Genomic DNA, 20,435 nt, shown 5'->3' with positions numbered 1-20,435 from the left:
TATGATATCACTTATATGTGAAATCTAGAATAGGACACAAATGAACCTACCTATGAAACAAAAACAGACTCAAGGACATAGAGAACAGAAGGTGGTTGCCAGGGGAGAGGAGGATTAGGGGAGGGACGGATTGGGAGTTTGGGGGGAGCAGATGCAAACTACTATGTATAGAACGGATAAACAGCAAGGTCCTACTGTAGAGCACAGGGAACTATAACAATCTCCTGGGATAAACCAAAATGGAAAAGGATATTATAAAAAGAATATATATATAGGTGTATAACTGAATCACTTTTCTGCACAACAGAAATTAACACATTATAAACCAACTATGCGTGTGTGTACTAAGTCACTTCAGTTGTGACTCTTTGTGACCCCATGGACTGTAGCCCACCAGGCTCCTCTGTCCAGGGGATTTTCCAGACACGAGTACTGGAAAATACTCATGTACTTTCCAATACTTTCCAGTACTGAAAATACACAAGTACCCACGAGGGGGTTACCATGCTCTTCTCCAGGGGATCTTCCTGATCCAGGGGTCAAACTTGTATCTTTTAAGTCCTCTGCATTAGCAAGCAGGTTCTTTACCACAACGCCACCTGGGAAGCCACACATCAACTATACTCCAATAAAAATAAATAATGGGACTTGTAGTCAATGGGACTGCAGACAGCTTCTAGGAACTATGCACGTTGCTATCTCATGATAACCAAACTGGAACTCAGGGCGCTCTGGTGACTTTTATTATGATAGAGGGATAAGGGCTAGAATTCGGCTTTCCACAGGATATGAGCATTTCTATAATAGGTGTCTGCCACTCATTTCAACTTCACCCCATATAAAGTCATTGTCCTCATCAGTCTTTATTCTGTGTTTCCTTTATGGCATTTCCCTGATCTGAACTTCTTTAGTTCTTCATGACTTGTTCACTTACTCTCACTCGGTAAGCCAGAGGTCTTGTCCGACTCTGCACTGCATTCCTGGTTTCCAGAACAATGGCTGAGCAGCCGACACACAGGTGGAAGCTAGCAAACGTGTGCTGATGAGTGAATGAATGAGCGAGTGAACCGGACAGCAGATGTAGCATGAGGGCTGTCCATGCTAGAACTCGAACACAGACGCGAACTCTGGAAAGAACTCACCAATCTCGTTCCACTCAAGTCTCAACCTTTCTAATACTTTTTTATTTTAAAAATCAGAGCTCTAAGAAATTACAAGGTTTGTGCATTCATCCTTCATTAGATTTTCTTCCTCTGCTTCCCCCCACCCACCTCCCGATGAAGCATGAGTGTGTCCAAAAGAGAGGCAAGGATGAATTCAGGGGGAAAAAAAGCAAAAGCAAAGGAAGTTGGATGATGCTCAAGAGAGACACTGGGAGCTGAATAAGGGACTTGGCTCTAGTGCACTTTGCTCGGCATCAAGTGTTTCATAGATAAAACTCCAGGCTAAAAGAGAAGGACGCTCTGGTAAGAAAAGCCAACCTGTCACCCTTGCTGGACAATATTTGTATTTCTGTCCTGGATGCTCCCAGCCTGGGGATGTGGCTTTCAGGGATGCAGTGAAGGAGTGTAGGTACCAGGCACCGGAAGGTCCCTCACGCATGGAAAGAGGGAGAAGACAGGAGTAATATCGGTGTCTGCATCCCAGCAATATCCTTTCTGGACAGCATCTAATGAAATCTTGCTTCTCAGCGTACCAGCCAACTTATTATGACAGGTAATAAGGACTGTGACAGTCTCTATCACACCAGCATAATGAAATCTATCCTTAGCACGAGGTCTCCACAAATGATTAGGAAAACAGCATCAGAAGTTATCTGCTTGATGCTACACGCTCTGCTAATAAACTCGGGAGAAGAAAAACACTCCAACAGATAGGGATCTCCAGCCAGATAAGGCTAGCCACTGAGTCCTTTATTTGAGATCAAAGACCTGGAGGGGCTGGCTGGGGGTGGGGGCGCCACCGATGGAGGAGGAGGGTGCCGGCTGCTCATCCCAGTGAAGGGAGGCATAACTGGGACCAGCATCTGCATCAGTGGTCAAGCTGGGTCCTGCCTGGAAGGGCTGGGCTGCCTTCCCATGGGTGGGGGACACAGGGCTTCAGGATTGAAACCCAATGAGAAATATACACAGGGACTCCAAGCCTCATGGTTCTGAAGGAGGGGTCCCCAGATTCATCTGGACAGAGACAGGAAGAACAAGGCTGCTGATTAAGGATGCTAACTTTCGTGGTCCCCAAACCACCCCAGGTGCCATGGGAATACACCTTCTGAACTGCTTGGTCCCCTCCGCTCGTCCCCTTCTCCCTCCCTCTGGTTTCTGTCCTTTGTTCTTCCTACCATTTTTTCTGTCCTTACTCCTCTCCTTTGCTTTCTTCTTTTTGTGTTCCCTCTCTCTCTCTCCCTCTCTTGTCCTTGATCATGCTACATATATTGCCCCCAAACTTGATTTGCTCACTTAATAACACATCATGTAAATCCGATAAGATGGCATCTATAAACAGAATTTCTTCCTCCCAATGTGGTCATGCTGCTCTGTGCTATGGATGCCCCACAGTTCACACAGCCTCGCCCTCGGATGGGCATTGGATTTAATCTTGTTACCTATGCCCACACAGCAGGATCCAAGTCGAACCAAACCAAAACTGGTTCCTGTATTTGTTACAGGTATATTCCCAGAACAGAAGGTTGCAGGGTCAAAATAGACCTTTAGTTCTCAAGGATGCTGTCAGTCACTTAGCCCCAGAGATAAAGCAATTCACACCCCATTTTAATAACCCACAGGCGTGTCCTTTTCCCTACAATCTCGCCAGCATCAACTGTTAGAGCTTTTCCTTTGATTTTTGCAGCTTAGAACATAATCACAAGTTAACTGAGGAGAAACTAGAGCACACGGGGAATCTTTCCACACCAAGAAGTCATTCCCGAGCGTGTGAGAAAAGGCTCGGGAGAGCAGCCAGCCACCCACACTCCAGGTCCCCAGCGCACTGCCTGCCTTCTCCCAGGCCCCCAGCCCCAGCCCCAGCTCACCTTCTGCAGGAGGTCAATTTCCTGCTGCTTGGCGTTGAGGATGGCCAGGGCTTGTTCATGCTCCAACTCCAGCTGCTGCCGCCGTTCTGCGGCCTCTCGCATGTGCTGGGGAGGCAGGGGGAGACACACAGGTCAGGTCAGCCCAGCGCCCTGCAGGGAGCCGCGTCCTGGGTTCCCCCACAGCCAGCCGGCTCCCCGGTCTGACTCACCGCCTGCATCCCAGCTTCTCCCCAGGGCGGCAGGATCAGCCGGGGAAATCCTCACACCCACAAGCCTTCCTCCCCTGTTTGCGCGTTTTCTGTTTTACGTGCCAAGAGCACGTGAGCGGAGCTGCAGGTTCCTGTGTGGAGGTGAATCTCTCTTCTCTGTTTGAAAAAATCCTCTCTTTCTCCGCCCCCGCCGCCACCCCCAGGTCTTCTGCAAATACCAGCCAAGATGCATGGCTCTTTCCCTAGATAGGGCTACTGTTTCAAGCTTCTTACCACCATGTAACTGCTGTCACCCACAATAACCACAGGAGTGAGGTAATGTAACTGGCCCCATTCTACAGATGGGAAAACTGACACGCAGTTTTCCTTGTTTGACACACACGTTAAGTGGCAGTCGGGCATTCAAATCTGACACTTCTATGGAGCTTCTGAATCTCAGGGTTTGGGCCTGTCTGATCACTCTGGTGAAGTGGGGTGCTCAGCCCCCCACGAGTCCAAATGTCCCTTCATTGGTCCCTCTGCAAATGCCCTGCCGAGGCAGGCGGTCCCAGGGCTGGGCCCTTCCTCTAACCAGAGCATCTTCTCCCTGCTCTGATGACCTCTTGTCACCCAAAGTCATCCCCCAGGAGAAGCCATCAGTGGGCATCAGAGAACACGAGGACCTCCTTACCCCTAACAGTGACCACCTGTGAACCCTGGTGGGGAGGAACCATGCGAAATGACACCATGCAGAAAAAAGGCACAGGTGGGACCAACTTTCACACAGGCAGAATCTCGTGGAAGATTTCACGGGAAACCATCTGAATTTAGCTTCTTTCTTCACCTTCCTCCCCCCTCCCCCTCTCCTCCCCTCTCCTTCATTTCTCCCGCCTTCCCTTCCTTCTTTCCTCTTTCTCTTTTTATAATGAGATTTATGTGGCTCAGCAGTAAAGAATCTGCCTGCCAAGGCAGGAGACGCAGGTTAGATCCCTGGGTTGGGAAGACTTTCTGGAGGAGGCCATGGCCACCCACTCCTGTATTCTTGCCTGGAGAATCCCATGGACAGAGGAGCCTGGGGGGCTAGAGTCCATGGGGTTGTAAAAGAGTCAGACACGACTTAGCGACTAAACAACAGTAACAACAACAAATGCCAAAGGTGATTTAGCAGTCAACATTTTAAACATTGGGATCCTTCACGTAGAAGTCCGGATTCCTTCAGAAAAGGGAAGATTTAGCTCCGTGTCTCACCTGGAGGAGCTGGCAGAGGCTGGTCCCTGAGCACGCGCCTGCTGCTTGTCTGCTGCCCCTGCAGACCAAGCCTGTCCTTCCAGTGGCCTGACAGCTGAGGCTGTGTTCACGTTATACAGATGGGAGACATCTTAATATAATGGGGCTCTGCTGAGCTGTGTTTAGTCATTCAGTCGTGTCCAACTCTGTGACCCCATGGGCTATAGCCTGCCAGGCTCCTCTGTCCATGGGGATTCTCCAGGCAAGAATACTGGAGTGGGTTGCCATGCCCTCCTCCAGGGGATCTTCTCAACCCAGGGATCGAACCCAGGTCTCCTGCATTGCAGGCAGATTCTTTGCCATCTGAGCCACCAGGGAAGCCTGATACAATGGGGAGGGGACCCTAATGTACTTTCCTCCTTGGCTTGAATTTGTTGGTGATTGTTATTATTTATTACTTTAAAATTTTACCATTTTAATTCTTTTACTTATTTTTATCCCCTAGCCTGTGGATGGGGGCACAGAGAGATAAGGGCAGAGAGGCAAATTCTATGCTTTTCACCATTTTTCCCAAGTCCATTCCACCTGCTACCACCAAAAGCTCTTTTCTTCCAGGAACGATCTTGTCACTCTGCCAGTTTAAACTGTGAATGGGGAGGTTTGGGGGGTTCATGTCCCAAAGTTTTGTGGTTCATTTGTATTAAGAAGTGAAGTCTTCCTGCCTTCCATGTTGCACGCATTACATGTGTGGTGACATCACAAGCCGGCTTTGTCTCCCATTTTGGGCTAAACAACCTTACAGCCCCTCTGCTGTCTTAGTTTGATGGAAAGCTGCAATTACAGTAAGTCCCCTGAAATGTCAAAGTTGCCAGTGTGCCCCTGTTATGCTGGACGACTGTACTTTTCAAGGTATTGTACTGTAAGATTAAAAATGTTTTCTTTAATTTTTGTTCACTTTTTAAATGTATTATTGTATTTTAAGTATTATAAACCTATTACAGCACAGTACTATATAGCCAATGGTGTTAGTTGGGTACCTAGGCTAACTCTGTTGGACTTAGGAACAAATTGGACTAACAAACATGCTCTCAGAACAGAACTTGTTCATATATATAAGGGAGTTACTATAGTCAGCCCTTCAGCGGAGGAGTGGTGGTTTCACTGTTGCTATGGAAACTCGGGATCCTGGGAAGATAGGACCCCCCAAATATGAACAAAATCCCTTGAAATGTGGAAATGGGCATGACTGTCGATGACTATAACCTGCCTGAGTTGGGGCTGGAATGCGTCATTCATGTCTATTTGTGGACAGGAGGAGAATCAGCACACATCCATCCTTTTGCATCCACTCCAGTCTCCAGCCTTTCTGGTCTCACCAAGTCTCGCCTTCCTGAGCGGGAGAGGGGTTATTTGCCTGTAGACCCCCAAGAGCCAATGTTGACCATGGCTCTCCTGGCCCTGCGGAGTTCTCGGATTACCAATTTGGGTCCAGAAATTGCTAATGATCTCTAATGACATGCTTGAACCCCACTGTCCACTATCAAGCCACTGATTCCCAAACCAGCAGTACAAGGTACCAGCATTTTCAGAACACTGAGAAAGACCAACCACCAGAGCCTCTGAAGACGTAAGGAATTCTCTGAGCTTCCAAGAAGCTTTGGAAATTCTTCCACAAACACTGCTCACTGACTCAGAGGGATATTACTTTTGTCTGGTATTGTATTTCTTCTTAAAAGCATCAGAGTTCATTAACATTTATTCTCTACCAACATTCATGGGATTGTCAAGACGGTTGATGGGACTGTGTGTGTTAGGCTTTTCATTCTAGAGAGGAACATTTCTTTCCATTCCTTCATTCATTTTCTTCTTCTATGTATTTGTTCATTCAACCAACATTTATTGGGAAACTATCACATGCCAAGAAACTAGGCCTACAGAACAACAGGATTCTGCCTTCATGAATGGGCATTCAAATTGGGAGAGTGGATAAGAAAGGGGTTATGCAAGCCAATAAACAAAGACACGTCAATTGCAACAAGAAGTGTTAGGCTGAACCACTTAAGTTGACATTGAAGCATCTTTGTCTTATAAGACTGTCTATTCACATAGCCTAATCCTATGATGCAATGTCAGTCCAATACTGTAAAGAAAATTCACTCACTCATTCATTTATTCAAAAATTACCAAGTATCTGTCATGTGCCAGTTGCCACTCTAAGTTCTGAAGGTGATAACGATGAAAACAAACACAAAACCAGCTCCCTTGGAGCTTACACTCTGGAGGGAGAGACAGACTCTATTCACATGCATTAAACAACATGAAGCGTGTCAGGCAGTCCTAAGTGTTACAGAGAAAAATATGGTGTGAGATGAGAGGGTGGGTATGGAGTTGCAGGCATTGCAGAGGCTGGCAGCATTCAATGAATTGGCTGGAGCCTCATGGAGAAGAAGCAGAGACGTGGCAGGTGATGGAGCTCCGCCCTCGTGGAGGCTGTGATGGGAAGTGCCCTGGCGCAGGAACATCATGGCACAAGGACATCACCCATTCACCGCCCATTCCCACTGAAACGAGGCACTGAGCCAAGCTGCTAACAGGACTGTGGGGCTGTGAGGACTGCACTGAGCCCCCAGGAAGCTTCCAGAATGTTCCCTGCTCTGTCACTGCTCACTGGTTTGGACAACGTCCCACAGCAAGGAAAGGGAGACTTTCTTCTCCACCACTTCAAGGAGGAATGTCTTTCCAGAGAGTGACTGATGACTTCCTATTTGGTCTTGTCAGCCTAAACTGAGCAGATGCCCACAAGGAGGCCAACCCCTGGCAGCCCACAGCCTGAGGGGTCTCTGCACCCAGGAAGTGAGTCATGCGCCTTTTCTACTCAGAACCCCTCAGTGGTCCTCATCGCCCAGAGTAAAACTGTGGTGCTGCCATGGTGGGGGAGCTGCAAGACCTGCTCCTTCCTCTCGGATGTCACTGCTGTCCGTCTCTCCTGCTCTGCTCCACAGGCCTTGATTTTCTTACTCTTTCCAAGGGCCAGCCACCCCAGGGCCTTTGCACATGCTGTTTTCTCTGCCAGTCATATGCTTCTCCCACCTGATATTGGAAGAGCTTGTTCTCTCGAAGTCCAGTCTTCGCCCAAATGCCACCTTCTCAGAGAAGCCGTATTTAAAATGGTAACCACCCCAGAGCATCCTTATTCTCCTCCCTGCTTTATTTCACTCCAGAGCACTTATTGCCATCCAATATATTTCACACTTCATGAGCCCACTGTCTGCTTCTCCTTCCTAGGATGTCTCAGGCTGTGGTCCTTGCCCCTGGACAGGTACTCAGTAAGTAAGCCGTCCTCTGTGATCTGCCCGTGACTCCTCAGAGCTCAGCTCTGCCCACTCATTCATCCTGCTCCTGTCACACTGGCCTCCACCAAGTTCCTGGAACTTTCCAAACATTCCCCAGTATGTGCTTGCAGAGACAGTGATGATGGAGGTGTGCTTCCGGCACTTCAGGTCAGAAGAAGGGCTGGGTGCAGGGATCAAGAAGCAGACTGCCTGGGTTCAAATCCCAGCTCTATTGCCTTCAGCTAGTGACTTAACCTCCCTGGGCTTCATTTTCTTTTCCTGGATTAACTATTTATTAGCATTTGGATCAATTTTTAGATGGCTGTGCTGTGCTTAGTCCCTCAGTTGTGTCCAACACTTTGTGACTGACCCTATGGACTGTAGCCCGCCAGGCTCCTCTGTCCATGGGGATTCTCCAGGCAAGAATACTGGAGTCGGTTGCCATGCCCTCCTCCAGGGGATCTTCCCAACCCAGGGATCAAATCCAGGTCTCTGACACTGCAGGTGGATTCTTTACCACCTAAGCCATGAGGGAAGCCCAAGAATACTAGAGTGGGTAGCCTATCCCTTCTCCAGGGGAAATTCCTGACCCAGGAATCAAATCAGGGTCTCCTGCATTGCAGGCAGATTCCTTACCAGCTGAGCTACCAGGGAAGCCCTTTTAGATAGTTAATTAACAATTAAATAACTAATGTTTATTAGTTAATTATGAATGACCACCTGCTTTGAAGAGGGGTTTTGAATATTACATGAGTTAGGATAGTACCTGGAATCTATTAAGCCTATTATCTTTTACTCTGAATATAAGAAAACCCCTTCCCATCGACCTTGGAGGTTATCATGACACAGGATACTGCAATACAGTATTGTGTAACAAAGTGTCACGTAAAGCATCATGTGATAGAGGATCGTGTGATAGAGCATCGTATGTGGTGTGCCATAAGACATCATCATTACATGTTACAGTATCATGTAATTTAACATCATGTCATTAACCGTAATGTGATGCTGCTTTAACATAAAACTCAAGGTGCAATGGCGAATGGGATTGTTACATTTCTCTTTCTGATGTTTCATTGTTAGCGTATAGGAATGCAAGGGATTTCTGTGTATTAATTTGGTATCCTGCAACTTTACTACATTCGCTGATCAGCTCTGATAATTTTCCGGTGGCATCCTCAGGGTTTTCTATGTACAGTATCATGTCATCTGCAAATAGGGGGAGTTTTACTTCTTTTCCAATGTGGATTCCTTTTCTTCCTTTTTCGTCTCTGACTGCTGTGGCTAGGACTTCCGAAAGCTATGTTGAATAATAGTAGCAAGAGTGGGCCCCCTTGTCTAAAACTGGTACTGATGAACCTATTTGCAGGGCAGGAATAGAGATGCAGACGTAGAAAGCAGACTTGTGGACCCAGTGGGGGAAGGAGAGAGCGGGACAGAGGAGCATCGAAACATATATGGTGCCATGTGTAAAACAGCTAGCTAATGGGAAGTCGCTATATAACCCAGGGAGCTCAATGGGGTACTCTGTGACAACCAAGAGAGGTGAGATGGGGTGAGAATGCGGGGAGGTTCAAGAGGGAGGGGACACGTGTACACTTAGGGCTGATTCACGTTGTTGTATGGCAGAAGCCAATACAATATTGTAAAGCAATTATCCTCCAATTAAAAAAAAAAAAACTCAAGGTGAAGCGGGGAGGCGGGGGTAGAATATATTCTATGACCAAGGACTCTACCAGTAAGGCAATAAGTGATAAAGATGATGGTATTGGTAAGATGATAGTGTTAAACAAAATGCGTACCATTTAGTAAGCTCTTACTAATACTGTGTACCAGGAACTATCTCTAACACTGAGAGCTGGGCATTGTGATTATGTTTACAACAGGCCACAGATTCATGATGCTAGCGGTAAAGAATCTGCCTGCCGGTGGAGGCAACACAAGAGACATGGGTTCGATCCCTGGATAGGGAAGATCCCCTAGAGGATGAAATGGCAACCCACTCCAGTATTCTTGCGCAGAAAATCCCATGGAGAGAGGAGCCTGGTGGGCTGCCTATAGGGCCACAAAGAATCTGACATGACTGAGCCACTGAGCACACACACGGCACAGACTCAGGGAAGCTGAGTGCCTTGCTGAAGCCCACACCAGAGCCTGGAAACCATCCCCAAACGACAAACCTCAGAGCCAGAGTCTGCCTAACCGCTGACCCTTTGCTGGCCTGAGGCCACTTCTCCATGGCCATCTTCAGTGTGAAACTCTAGCAGGGGCAGATCTGCATTTTCAGACTCCAGAACAAGCCGATCTGGTTCGGATGAACAATTATGCAGCTGTTTAATGATACTATTGTTCCAGCTAATTTTTGCGCTTCTGTTTATTTTGGAAGCGGGCACTGCCAAATACAGCCTGCGTAATCTTTATTTAGCTTCGGGAAGGAAGTTATTAGTGGAAGGAGGAAACCATTTGCCTTAAAGGATTCATTAGAAACATTAACCAAATATAAAATTCTTCCAGGCGTGCTGCCACAGGCGTGGGGGTCACTGGAGGATAGACGGGCCACAGACACCTTAGTGGGCTTCTTGTGTAGAGGCGAAAGGGGAACAGGAGTGTGTAGGTCAGATGGATGGGAACAACTGGGGTGGAAATAGCTGTTAAGTTTTTCAGACTGATGGACCAAGTCAACATGAAGCGGCTGTCAGAAAAGCAAAATGTGTAAAAATATATGCCCTTCTGGGTGTTACTGATTAGAGTTCTTGGCCTTCCTTAATCAATAAAAATTGACAAGAAGCCAGACAAGAAATTCAGGCAGGGCTTTACTGGGGCCCCTGCTGCAGCAAGCAAGGAGTGAAAACAAGTAACAGGTTCCCTGTCTTGCTTGCTCCCTGAGGGCATGGGAGCTGGTTCTTTATGTGAGGCTAGGGATGTATCCAGGGGTCAGGCTGGAGGAGGGACAGGTGGTCTGCCCACCCCTCTAGTGGTGTTGAGGGCAGGGGGCATGCGCAGTACCCTGCTTTTGCTCCCAACCCTGTTTTTGCTCCCAGCTCTTCAGCAGTGGCACTTGGAGTTTTGGTCTTTTTTGTACCTTTTTGTCCATAATTTGCCCCAACTGCTCATGCAATTATTTTTAGTCCCTTACAATTTCTTTGTATTTTATTGCCCGAGCAAACATTGTCCAGGTGCAAGCACTGCAGCAAAGGGTCCCAGGCCCCAGCCTGTCTCAGGGGACATCGTGTTTGAGGTTAACTATAATAAGCATCACAGCTGGGGGAATAAGAGTAGCTGGGAACTTTTTTAGCTTCCTGTGCATCTTCCCTCATCCTACCTGTCCCTTCAAAGCCACGTTCCCCTCCAGCTACTGCCCACATATCTGTTTCATTTTCCAGCAAACTGCTTAGTGTTGTCTGCACCCACTGTCCCCGCGACCTCACTCCCCACTCACCCTTCAAGCTTCTTTACCCTGGCTTGCCTCCTACCGCTCAGCTAGCAGCCTTCTGCCAAGCTGACCAAGGAGATCCCTGCTGTCCAAGCCAGAGGTCACATATCTGTCTGATGGAATCATCTCTTAGCAGCACGTGGCAACTGGGGCCACCTCCTCATGAAACACCCGCTCTGCTCCTGGCCCAGGAACCCCCACATTGGCCCAGTGTCCCCTCTTCTCTGTTAACTCCAATTATACACTCACCTTCCCAAATAAAATCTTTATTTCTACACTCATATCCAACTGCCTATTTCTCATCTCCATGTGGATGTACAGGAGGAAGCTCAAATTCAACCTGTCCAAAAACAGAGTTCTTGACTTTCTTTCTCCAACCACTTCCAGCCCTCACTTGCCCTATCTCAGCAATGATCCCACCAGCCATTCAGATTCTACAGCCAAAAAGCCGGGAGTCATTTTTGCTCCCCTATCCTCCTTGCTCCACATCCAAGTCTTTAGAAAATCTTCCATTTGCACCAAAACTTCCTGGGTTGGCTCTTTTCTCCATTTCCACTTCCATCACCACTGGGCTGGACATTATCATGACTCCGCCAGACAATAGCCAGACTTTGGAGTTGGTCTTCCTGCCATCAGTCCTGCCCCCTGAAAAGTCCCCCAGAGTAGCCAGGGTGCTCCCTCCAAAACACAGGCGTCTGTGATGGCTAATTTTGTGTCAACTCACCTGAGCTAAGGGATGCCCAGAGAGCTGGGAAAGCATGTCTTCTGGGTGAGTCTGGGAGGCTGTTTCTGGAAGAGATTAGCATTGGAATTGGGGAACTGAGTACAGCAGATGGTTCTCCCTGGTGTGAGAGGGTGCCATCCCTTATGCTAAGGACTGGACAGAACGAGAAGGCAGAGGAAGGAAGAATCACTCTCCATCTACTTGAGCTAGGACGTCTATCTTCTGCCCTTGGACATCAGCTTCCTGCTTCTTGGGCTTTGGGGCTCAGATTAGGACTTACATCATCAGCCCCCAAATACTCAGGCCTTTGGACTTGGACTGAATGACACCACTGGCTTTCCCGGTTCTCCAGCTTGCAGGTGGCAGGGAGATCATGGGATTTCTTGGCCTCCACAACTGCCTGAGCCAATTCCTAGACTAAATCTCCTCTTGTATCTACATCTCTCTTTCTCTCTCTCTCTCTCTCTCTCTGTACATCTGACTGGTTTTGCTTTTCTGGAGAACCCTAATACCCTGTCTTCTGTTTAAATTACTCAATGGTTGCAATTGCACTTGGAGCAAAATTCAAACTCTTTGCCACTGCTGAAGGGTTCCTCTGTGATAGGGTCCACTTGTCTCTTAATCTCTTACTTCCCTCCTTCACTATTTAGCTGTGCTGGCCTCTGATCAGCTCCACTCTTATGTCAAGATCATCCCCGTCTCCACATGGGGAGCATATGCCACCCCACTGCCTGGAATGCTGGTCCTTGTAATCTTCACATGGCTGACCCATCACTGTATTTATATCCACCAGAGGTTATTTTGTCTATTTTTATGTTTATTTCTTCTACGTCTTCCCTCCTCCCTGCTTATCTGAGATCCATATGATTAAAGAACTCATCTCCATCTGCTGATACACCCCAGAGTCTAGAACAGTCTCTGGCACATAGTGGGATGGAATAAATGAATCCCTTTATCCAGAACATCTTCCCCATGGCTCCAACCCAATCTCAACTCTCTCTTTGCTGTCACTTATGGTTGTTCTTGTTGTTTAGTCTCTAAGTTGTGCCTGACTCTTTGCAACTGTATGGACTGAAGTCCACCAGGCTCCTCTATCCACGGGATTTCCCAGACAAGAATACTGGAGCCAGTTGCCATTTCCTTATCCAAGGGATCTTCCCAATCCAGGGACAGAACACGTGTCTCCTGCATTGGCAGGTGGATTCTTTACCACTGCGTCACCTGGGAAGCTCTTCACTTATGGCATCTATCATTATTCTGCATATAGCAGATGCATTGTCATTATTATCATTCTGCATGTAATATATGCATTATTACTATCCATATTCTGCATATATATCATAGACTTTGTACCATTCTGATTAATTTTGTGCAATTCCTACTTTTTCAATTGGACTCTAAATGTCTCTTCCATACCCATACTCCACAGGCAGTAGAAGCTTAATTCACATTTGCCAAATGGAATTCAATCAATGCTTATGGATGGAAGAGTTGCCCTTTGGCTGTCAGGAAACTAAATTTCTGCCTTTAGGGAGACTAGAGGAGAGAGAGAATTCTCACCACTAGGGATCCCACATTTTAACCGAACTGTGAGCCAGACACATCGACTAATTCTCCCAGAGGAAAGGCATGCTGGTAGGGTTAGTGTCTTCCATTTATCAAATGTTCTCTAGGAGATGAACTTTGAAGGCTGATAAAGAGTAGAGATAAATGGATGGTGAGAAAATGTTTAAACCAACAATAGGAGAGTGATTGGTTTTGAAGTCTGAAATCTGTGGAGTTAAGTGAATGGTGGGAGAAAAAATTAACTCAGATGATAGACGGGGTTTGGAGCTGTGAGTTGAACATTAGTAACATCTATGAACCAGTCAAAGCAAAGAAACAGACAAGACTCAAGACCATACAAACATATTAAACGTACTCATATGTCTTGGCATAAGGATATACTATTGATTCATCCCATACAGCATTGATTTTCCAAATACAGCCAGAAGATATGTCTATGTTGAAACACACACAGAAAACCACAGTGTTGCGAGGTTAATATTTTTGAGCTATTGATCAGTATTTCTTTCTGTTATTCTCTTCTATTTCTCCTCCACTCCTGCCCCACCTCCCATCCAGAAGGCAGGTCCATTCTGTGCTTGCCATCTCAGAGAGGATGGACAGAGTTGGGGCAGATAAAAGACTCTCCTGGGCTTTGGGGCAGGATGAAAGGAAATCACACCGACCAGCTATGCGTGGCAACTACCTAAAACTACAGCTTCCCTCCACATCGGCAAAAACATTGCTTCATCAGAAGTCAAGAGATAAATTCACGTGTGTATAGACCCTGGTGCATTCTGGAGAGAAGGGCTTTGGTTCTTCTTTCTGGAATGTTCCAGAGATGTGAGACCCAAGAGAACTTACAGCTAGCAAGTGATTCCAGAAAATGAAGCTCTGAACTGCCTAGCTGAGATCTCTGCACTACACTGGGCTAATTCAGAGTTCATATGAATTCATACCACTCAACTATCAAATTCTTTAGTCCTCTAGTTAATTATACTGTCAGGTATATTTGAAAGGTACTAAGAGAGTAGATCTTAAAAGTCTGCATCACACACACACACAATTTGTAATTATGTACAGTGACAGATGTTAACTAGACTTATGGTGGTGAACATTTTGCAACTTAGACAAACATCAAATCATAATGTTGTACATATGAAACTGACATACTGTTATATGTCAATTGTACTTCAAAAAATTCTTTGGTCTTATATTTTGCAATGATGTCATGTAACTGAGAATAGCACTGAAGCATGTATATTACCATATGTGAAACAGATCGCCAGTCCAGGTTTGATGCACGAGACGAGGTGCTCAGGGCTGGTGCACTGGGATGACCCTGAGGAATGGGATGGAGAGGGAGGTGGGATGGGGGTTCAGGATGGGGAACACATGTACACCCATGGCTTATTCATGTCAATGTATGGCAAAAACCACTACGATATTGTAAAGGAATTAGCCTCCAACTAAAATAAATAAATGAATTAAAAAATCATAATGTTGTACATCTGAAACTGACATACTGTTATATGTCAATTATACTTCAAAAAATTCTTTGGTCTTATATCTTGCAATGATGTCATGTAACTTTCAGAGAAGGCAATGGCAACCCACTCCAGTACTCTTGCCTGGAAAATCCCATGGATGGAGGAGCCTGGAGGGCTACAGTCCATGGGGTCGCTAAGAGTCGGACACGACTCAGCGACTTCACTTCCACTTTTCATTTTCATGCATTGGAGAAGGAAATGGCAACCCACTCCAGTGTTCTTGCCTGGAGAGTCCCAGGGACAGGGGAGCCTGGTGGGCTGCCATCTATGGGGTCGCACAGAGTCGGACACTACTGAAGTGACTTAGCAGCAGCAGCAGCAGCCTGTAAATTTAAGCCTTGTCTCCAAAATGATGCAAACAACTGTTAGACTGTGGCTTGTGGATTTTTAAAGCCTAAATGTAAATAATAAGAACTGGACAGAAGGGTGGGAATCTTAGCATATGCATGCATGGGTGGGGACAAGATGGAATTCTCCAACAATTGATATTATGTAATCCCAAATCACAACTTAGGTGTAACCCTGGTGTGCTGGTCAATTGTCTTATTGCTGTGAAATCTGTTTTTTCCCCTTCCCTGCTTTGCTCACAGAGAGCTACACTTCCCAGACTGCTTTGCCCAGGCTTCTCAGCAACTGGCCAGTTAGAGGAACCAGAGGGTGGGAAGAAGACAGAGACCCTCTCTCTACTTCCTATATTATCTCTGCAACTGGTTTGTTCTCCTCTAAGGGTCTAGCTCCAGCTGGGCGGCCCTCACCCATGGTCGTTGGGAACGCCATCGCCCCTACTCTCTCTGTAGCCTTAGAGGTGGTATCTCCAAGTGCGTGTTTGACTTCTCACCTCCCCTGAAAGTATTAGCTGCTCAGTCATGTCCAACTCTTTGTGACCCCATGTTCTGTAGTCTCCAGGCTCCTCTGCCCATGGAATTCTCCAGGCAAGAATACCGGAGTGGGTAACCATTCCCTTCTCCAAAAGATCTTCCTAACAAAGGGATCGAACCTAGGTCTCCTGCATTGCAGGCAGATTTTATAACACTGAGCCACCAGGGAAGCTCTTCTACTGCCTCTGTGACCAATTCCCTGAATTAAGGTCCCTCCACCTAAAGACACCTAGATTGGGACTTCCCTGGTAGTCCAGTGATTAAAAATCCACCTTGCAATGCAGAAGATGCAGTTTTGATCCCTGGTTGGGGAAAAAAAAAATCCCACATGCCATGGAGCAACTAAGCCCATGAGTTACAACTACTGAATCCATGTGCTGCAACTGGAGAGTCCTGTGAGCCTCATCAAAAGATTCCACACAATACAACAAAGATCCCACATGCTGCAACTAAGATCTGATGCAGCCAAATAAATAAATAAATATCAAAATACATTCATATTAAAAAAAAAAAAAAAGACACCTAGATTGGTGTCTGCCTTTCAACTGAAATCTGGCTGAGAGGCTGAAGAAAAAGGATGAAGCCAACTCCAGGTTGACATCACAAATGTCTAAATTCTTTCAAAACGAGCATCTTAAGGGAATTAAGTAACTTTGGGGGGAAAATGCTCTATTTCTTTCACTTGAGCTTTAACAATTAGATTAATGTTTTATGGATATCCTGTGACAACTGGAAGGAAAAAAAAAAAAACATTGAAATCTGAACTTTGCTGACACCCTGCTAAGCAGCAATGAATCTGTCCAGGAACATTTACAGCCTGAGAATGGCTTCATTTACTTTACCCACAATTTTACTGGTTTTAATATGGCTTAGTTAGTTTGCTTGAAACATTTCTACTGAAAAAAATGGTTTTGATGCTTCTCCCCAACTGAGAAAATTGCTCCTTTCATTCTCAGTGTAGCTGACCTTGGAATGAGCACTTTAATGAGTCTGTGTTGTCTCCTCTCCCGGAGGGTAGGGCACAGACATGCAATTCAGGGAGCTCTGAAGCCTGTGGCTTATGCATAGTGGGTGGAGAAGTTCAAGGGTGACACTCCCTGGGCCCAGACCCCAGTCTTCTGTCTAGGAAATCTTGCTGAAACACCAAAAGCTGAAAATCCAGTGGGTTGAGAAATTACTAGAAACAAGACAAGACACAAACACCTTTTCATTTTATTTCTGACACACACCCATCAGCTGAATACTCAGAACTTCAGAAATGATGTAAAATGGGAGCAAATGCATCCTTCTATCCCATTATTCATCCTCCCTTCACAGTTACCATAAAGATGTCCAATGGATGGATGGACAGATGGAAAGAAAAGTGGATGGATGGATAGGTGGATGGACGGATGACTTAGACAACCATAGTCTTGCCCTTTCCTCTCATTGTCCAGGCTTGCCAACAGTGCCTTGGCAAGCCACCATGTGCCCTGGGGTTAGACTAACTTTCATGTCCCAAGAAATGTTTTAGGTCATTTCTGCCTTCCTGATTTGGATTATGAGGTTCTGTCTTCACTTAATGGTCTGATTTACTCCTAAATGTTCACTAATTCCCTTGTACCCCAAACCCAACTCAAACTTCACTTTCTCTAATTTGTCCCCAGTTACTCTCATCCTTGGGGCTTCCCTCGTAGCTCAGTCAGTAAAGAATCTGCCTGCAATGCAGAAGTCCACCCGCAATCCGGGAGACCTAGGTTCAATTTCTGGGTCAGGAAGATCCCCTGGAGAAGGAAATGGCAACCACTCCAGTATTCCTGCCTGGGAAATCCCATGGACAGAAGAAACTGGCAGGCTACAGTCCATGGGGTTGCAAGGGTCGAACACGACTTAGCAACTAAACCACCAACCACCACCACTCTCATCTTACTGACTTCCTTCTCTGCAATGGACTTCTGATAATCTTCTCAGCCCAGATTGTATTACCTGTTCAAATGATAGCAGCATCCTGAATTATCCCAAGGACATCATCTTTTCCCTTCTCTCAGTTTCACATTTTGTGGGGAGCAACCTCAACCCCTGACCCCAAGGTCTGCATGTTATCTACACACTTCTAGATACACAAGCCCAAAGGTTGACTAACTGAACAAATTCTGAGACATTTACTAGAAATATTGGGAAAGATGGAAATATTTTCTTCTGTGGGGGTTAAACTGCTGCTGCTACTGCTGCTAAGCCACTTCAGTCGTGTCGGACTCTGTGAGACCCCAAAGATGGCAGCCCACCAGGCTCCCCCGTTCCTGGGATTATCCAGGCAAGAGTACTAGAGTGAGGTGCCATTCCCTTCTCCAGTGGGGGTTAAACTGGTAGAATGCAAATCAGGAGATGTTGGGTACATGACTTGGTGGCAGCCTGCCTGTGCCTGATTGATACAGAAAAAATCAGTTACAAAAGATGAAGAGAGACTCTTCTCGATATCACATACATACCTTGATTCAACCTTGACTGAAGCCTAACCTCTCTCATATTTCCCACTTTATAAACCAATGATTTTTCTCTCTTAAAACCATTTGACATAGGTTTTCATGAACCTTATCCCAAATTATCTTCACTAAGACATTTTCAACAGCACTTATGAGTACCACAAAGCTTACTTAGTTCTATAACGTCTCATGCACTGAACCTTCATGACTTTTTAGTCCTGTTTCTCAAAATAAAGAGACAGCTGGTGAATCATGACAGTTTTGGAGTTCTTTCAATTCCCTGTTTTGGGAAGAAGCAGCCAGAGAGTTAAAGGAGCCTTCTAGAATTAAAATGACACCTTCTCAGCAACAGAGAGTGTACACTGGGGTAGAGGGACATGGGGGTGGAGAGGGGTGGAGTGAGGTGGGATGGAGGCAGGATGCCGCTCTCCCAGGGCCAGGAAACAAAGTCCTTAGATCAGGTCACTGGCAGCAAATTTCGTTATTCAAGGAAATTAACCTTATTTTAGTAAGGTTGAGACCCATGAGTCCAGCATCAGAGCCAGACAAGGGGGTTTCTGTGAAACTCTGGGCCAGAGGACAAGTTCAGAGGATTGAAACAGAGGTCACATTTAAACACACACTGGAACTTAGCCACCCTGGAAAAAGGTTCCGGTGGAGGGAGGGAGAGAACTCAGCAACTGAGAGTTTTCATGGGAGCTCCTGATCCTGCATATGGAGCCACTGCAATTAAACCCTCCTAGGCTTCCCTGGGGCTTCCCTGATAACTCAATTGGTAAAGAATCATCTGTATAAATTCCGTAAGTCTTCATGATCCTGACTGTTCCTGGGAGCACAAGGGGTCCGTGGGTCCTCAAGAAGAGTCTGAAAGTCTCTGGTTTTCACGCCAAGACAAACCCACACCAAATTCCTAATATTTGGCTTCCATTTCCATTTACAAATGTTTTCCCAATTCCAAGGGCACATGTCATGTTCCGTGAGACTATTTCACATCTGAAAAGTCTGAAGATCATGCACCCCAGCAAGAAGTGCCTGTTTGAAATGCTCTGCCTGTGGCAGGACTTATTTTTAAAGCAGTGATATTTATAGCCTGATGTCGGCATTAACACGAGTGCTTAAGTAGCCTACAAATGTCAAGATGCCGCTTTCCCAGGAAAGCTCGGATGTGACATGGAGTGAACGAGCGTGGAGCAAATTGAATCATCTTCTCCACATTAGATCAAAGGGAGATCTGTCTTCTGCTTTGGCTCCTGCCCTGCCTGGGCAAAGAAATTAAGGAAAAAGTCATTTCCCTTAACAGGAGTTAACAGCGATGCTTTTAATGTCACGTTCATGGGATCCGGTGTGCCTCGTGGAAATAATGAAGCATTTCTGTGCCCACAATTTCCTTTTACGAGACACCTGGTGAGAAGAACACATCATTTACTGAGGTCATGTCTTCAAAAACAAGAAAAGAGGCTTTTAAAGCTGTTTGTTTTCCATGCCATATGACTTCCTGTCCTGTCTGTGGAAAGCAGAGTCATTCATAATGAGAATTAGCATGGAAAAGAACCATGGAAGCTGACATATATTTTGACCAAAGTATCTTTGTTTCTTAATGGTTATTTTAAGTTTGTATTTATTTTTGGCTGAGCTTGGTCTTCAAAGAGGCAAGCCTGGGCTACTCTTTAGCTGTGGTGCATGGGCTTCCAGCGGTGGCTTCTCCTGTGGCGGCTCGCATAGGCTTAATAGCTGTGGTGCATGGGCTCAGCTGCCCTGAGGCATGTGGGATCTTAGATCCTGGACCAGGATTGAACCCATGTCCCCTGCATTGGCAAGCAGATTCTTAACCACTGAGCCACAAGGGAAGTACCTCTTTAGTTTTTTAAACTGGAAAAATTTAGGAAGTCAGGAGCCCCTTTAAACAATAGAGTTCCCCTGATTCCTGATTTGTCCTTAAGCCACCGGACAAGCTTCTCTCTTGCTCATCTGAGCCTGATGGATTCTGAAAACACAGGGACAGTAACACTCAGAGCTATTAATATTAAGATCATCTTTCTGAAACACGATTCTCATCACGCCCCAGTGA

The 20,435-nt window shown here is 46.2% G+C and overlaps 1 protein-coding gene across 8 annotated transcripts in view; it reads right to left on the bottom strand.

Moving 5' to 3' along the window:
- The window catches only part of RIMBP2 (RIMS binding protein 2), a 222,023-nt gene that overhangs the window by 79,826 nt on the left and 121,762 nt on the right, over positions 1-20,435 (bottom strand). For 7 of the 8 annotated variants that reach the window (XM_070769344.1, XM_070769342.1, XM_070769346.1 and 4 more), the window contains exon 4: positions 3,029-3,133. In XM_070769344.1, the coding sequence (XP_070625445.1) occupies positions 3,029-3,133 (105 nt within the window). Of the gene's footprint in view, positions 1-3,028; positions 3,134-3,237; positions 3,323-20,435 lie in introns of those variants that run through there. The other variant, XM_070769345.1, reaches the window with a different exon arrangement.

The sequence above is a fragment of the Bos indicus genome, chromosome 17 (genome assembly GCF_029378745.1).
Source record: "Bos indicus isolate NIAB-ARS_2022 breed Sahiwal x Tharparkar chromosome 17, NIAB-ARS_B.indTharparkar_mat_pri_1.0, whole genome shotgun sequence".
NCBI classification, from domain to species: Eukaryota; Metazoa; Chordata; class Mammalia; order Artiodactyla; family Bovidae; genus Bos; species Bos indicus.
The sequence above is the reverse complement of the archived record's forward strand: the minus strand, read 5'-3'. Positions and strand labels throughout refer to the sequence as shown.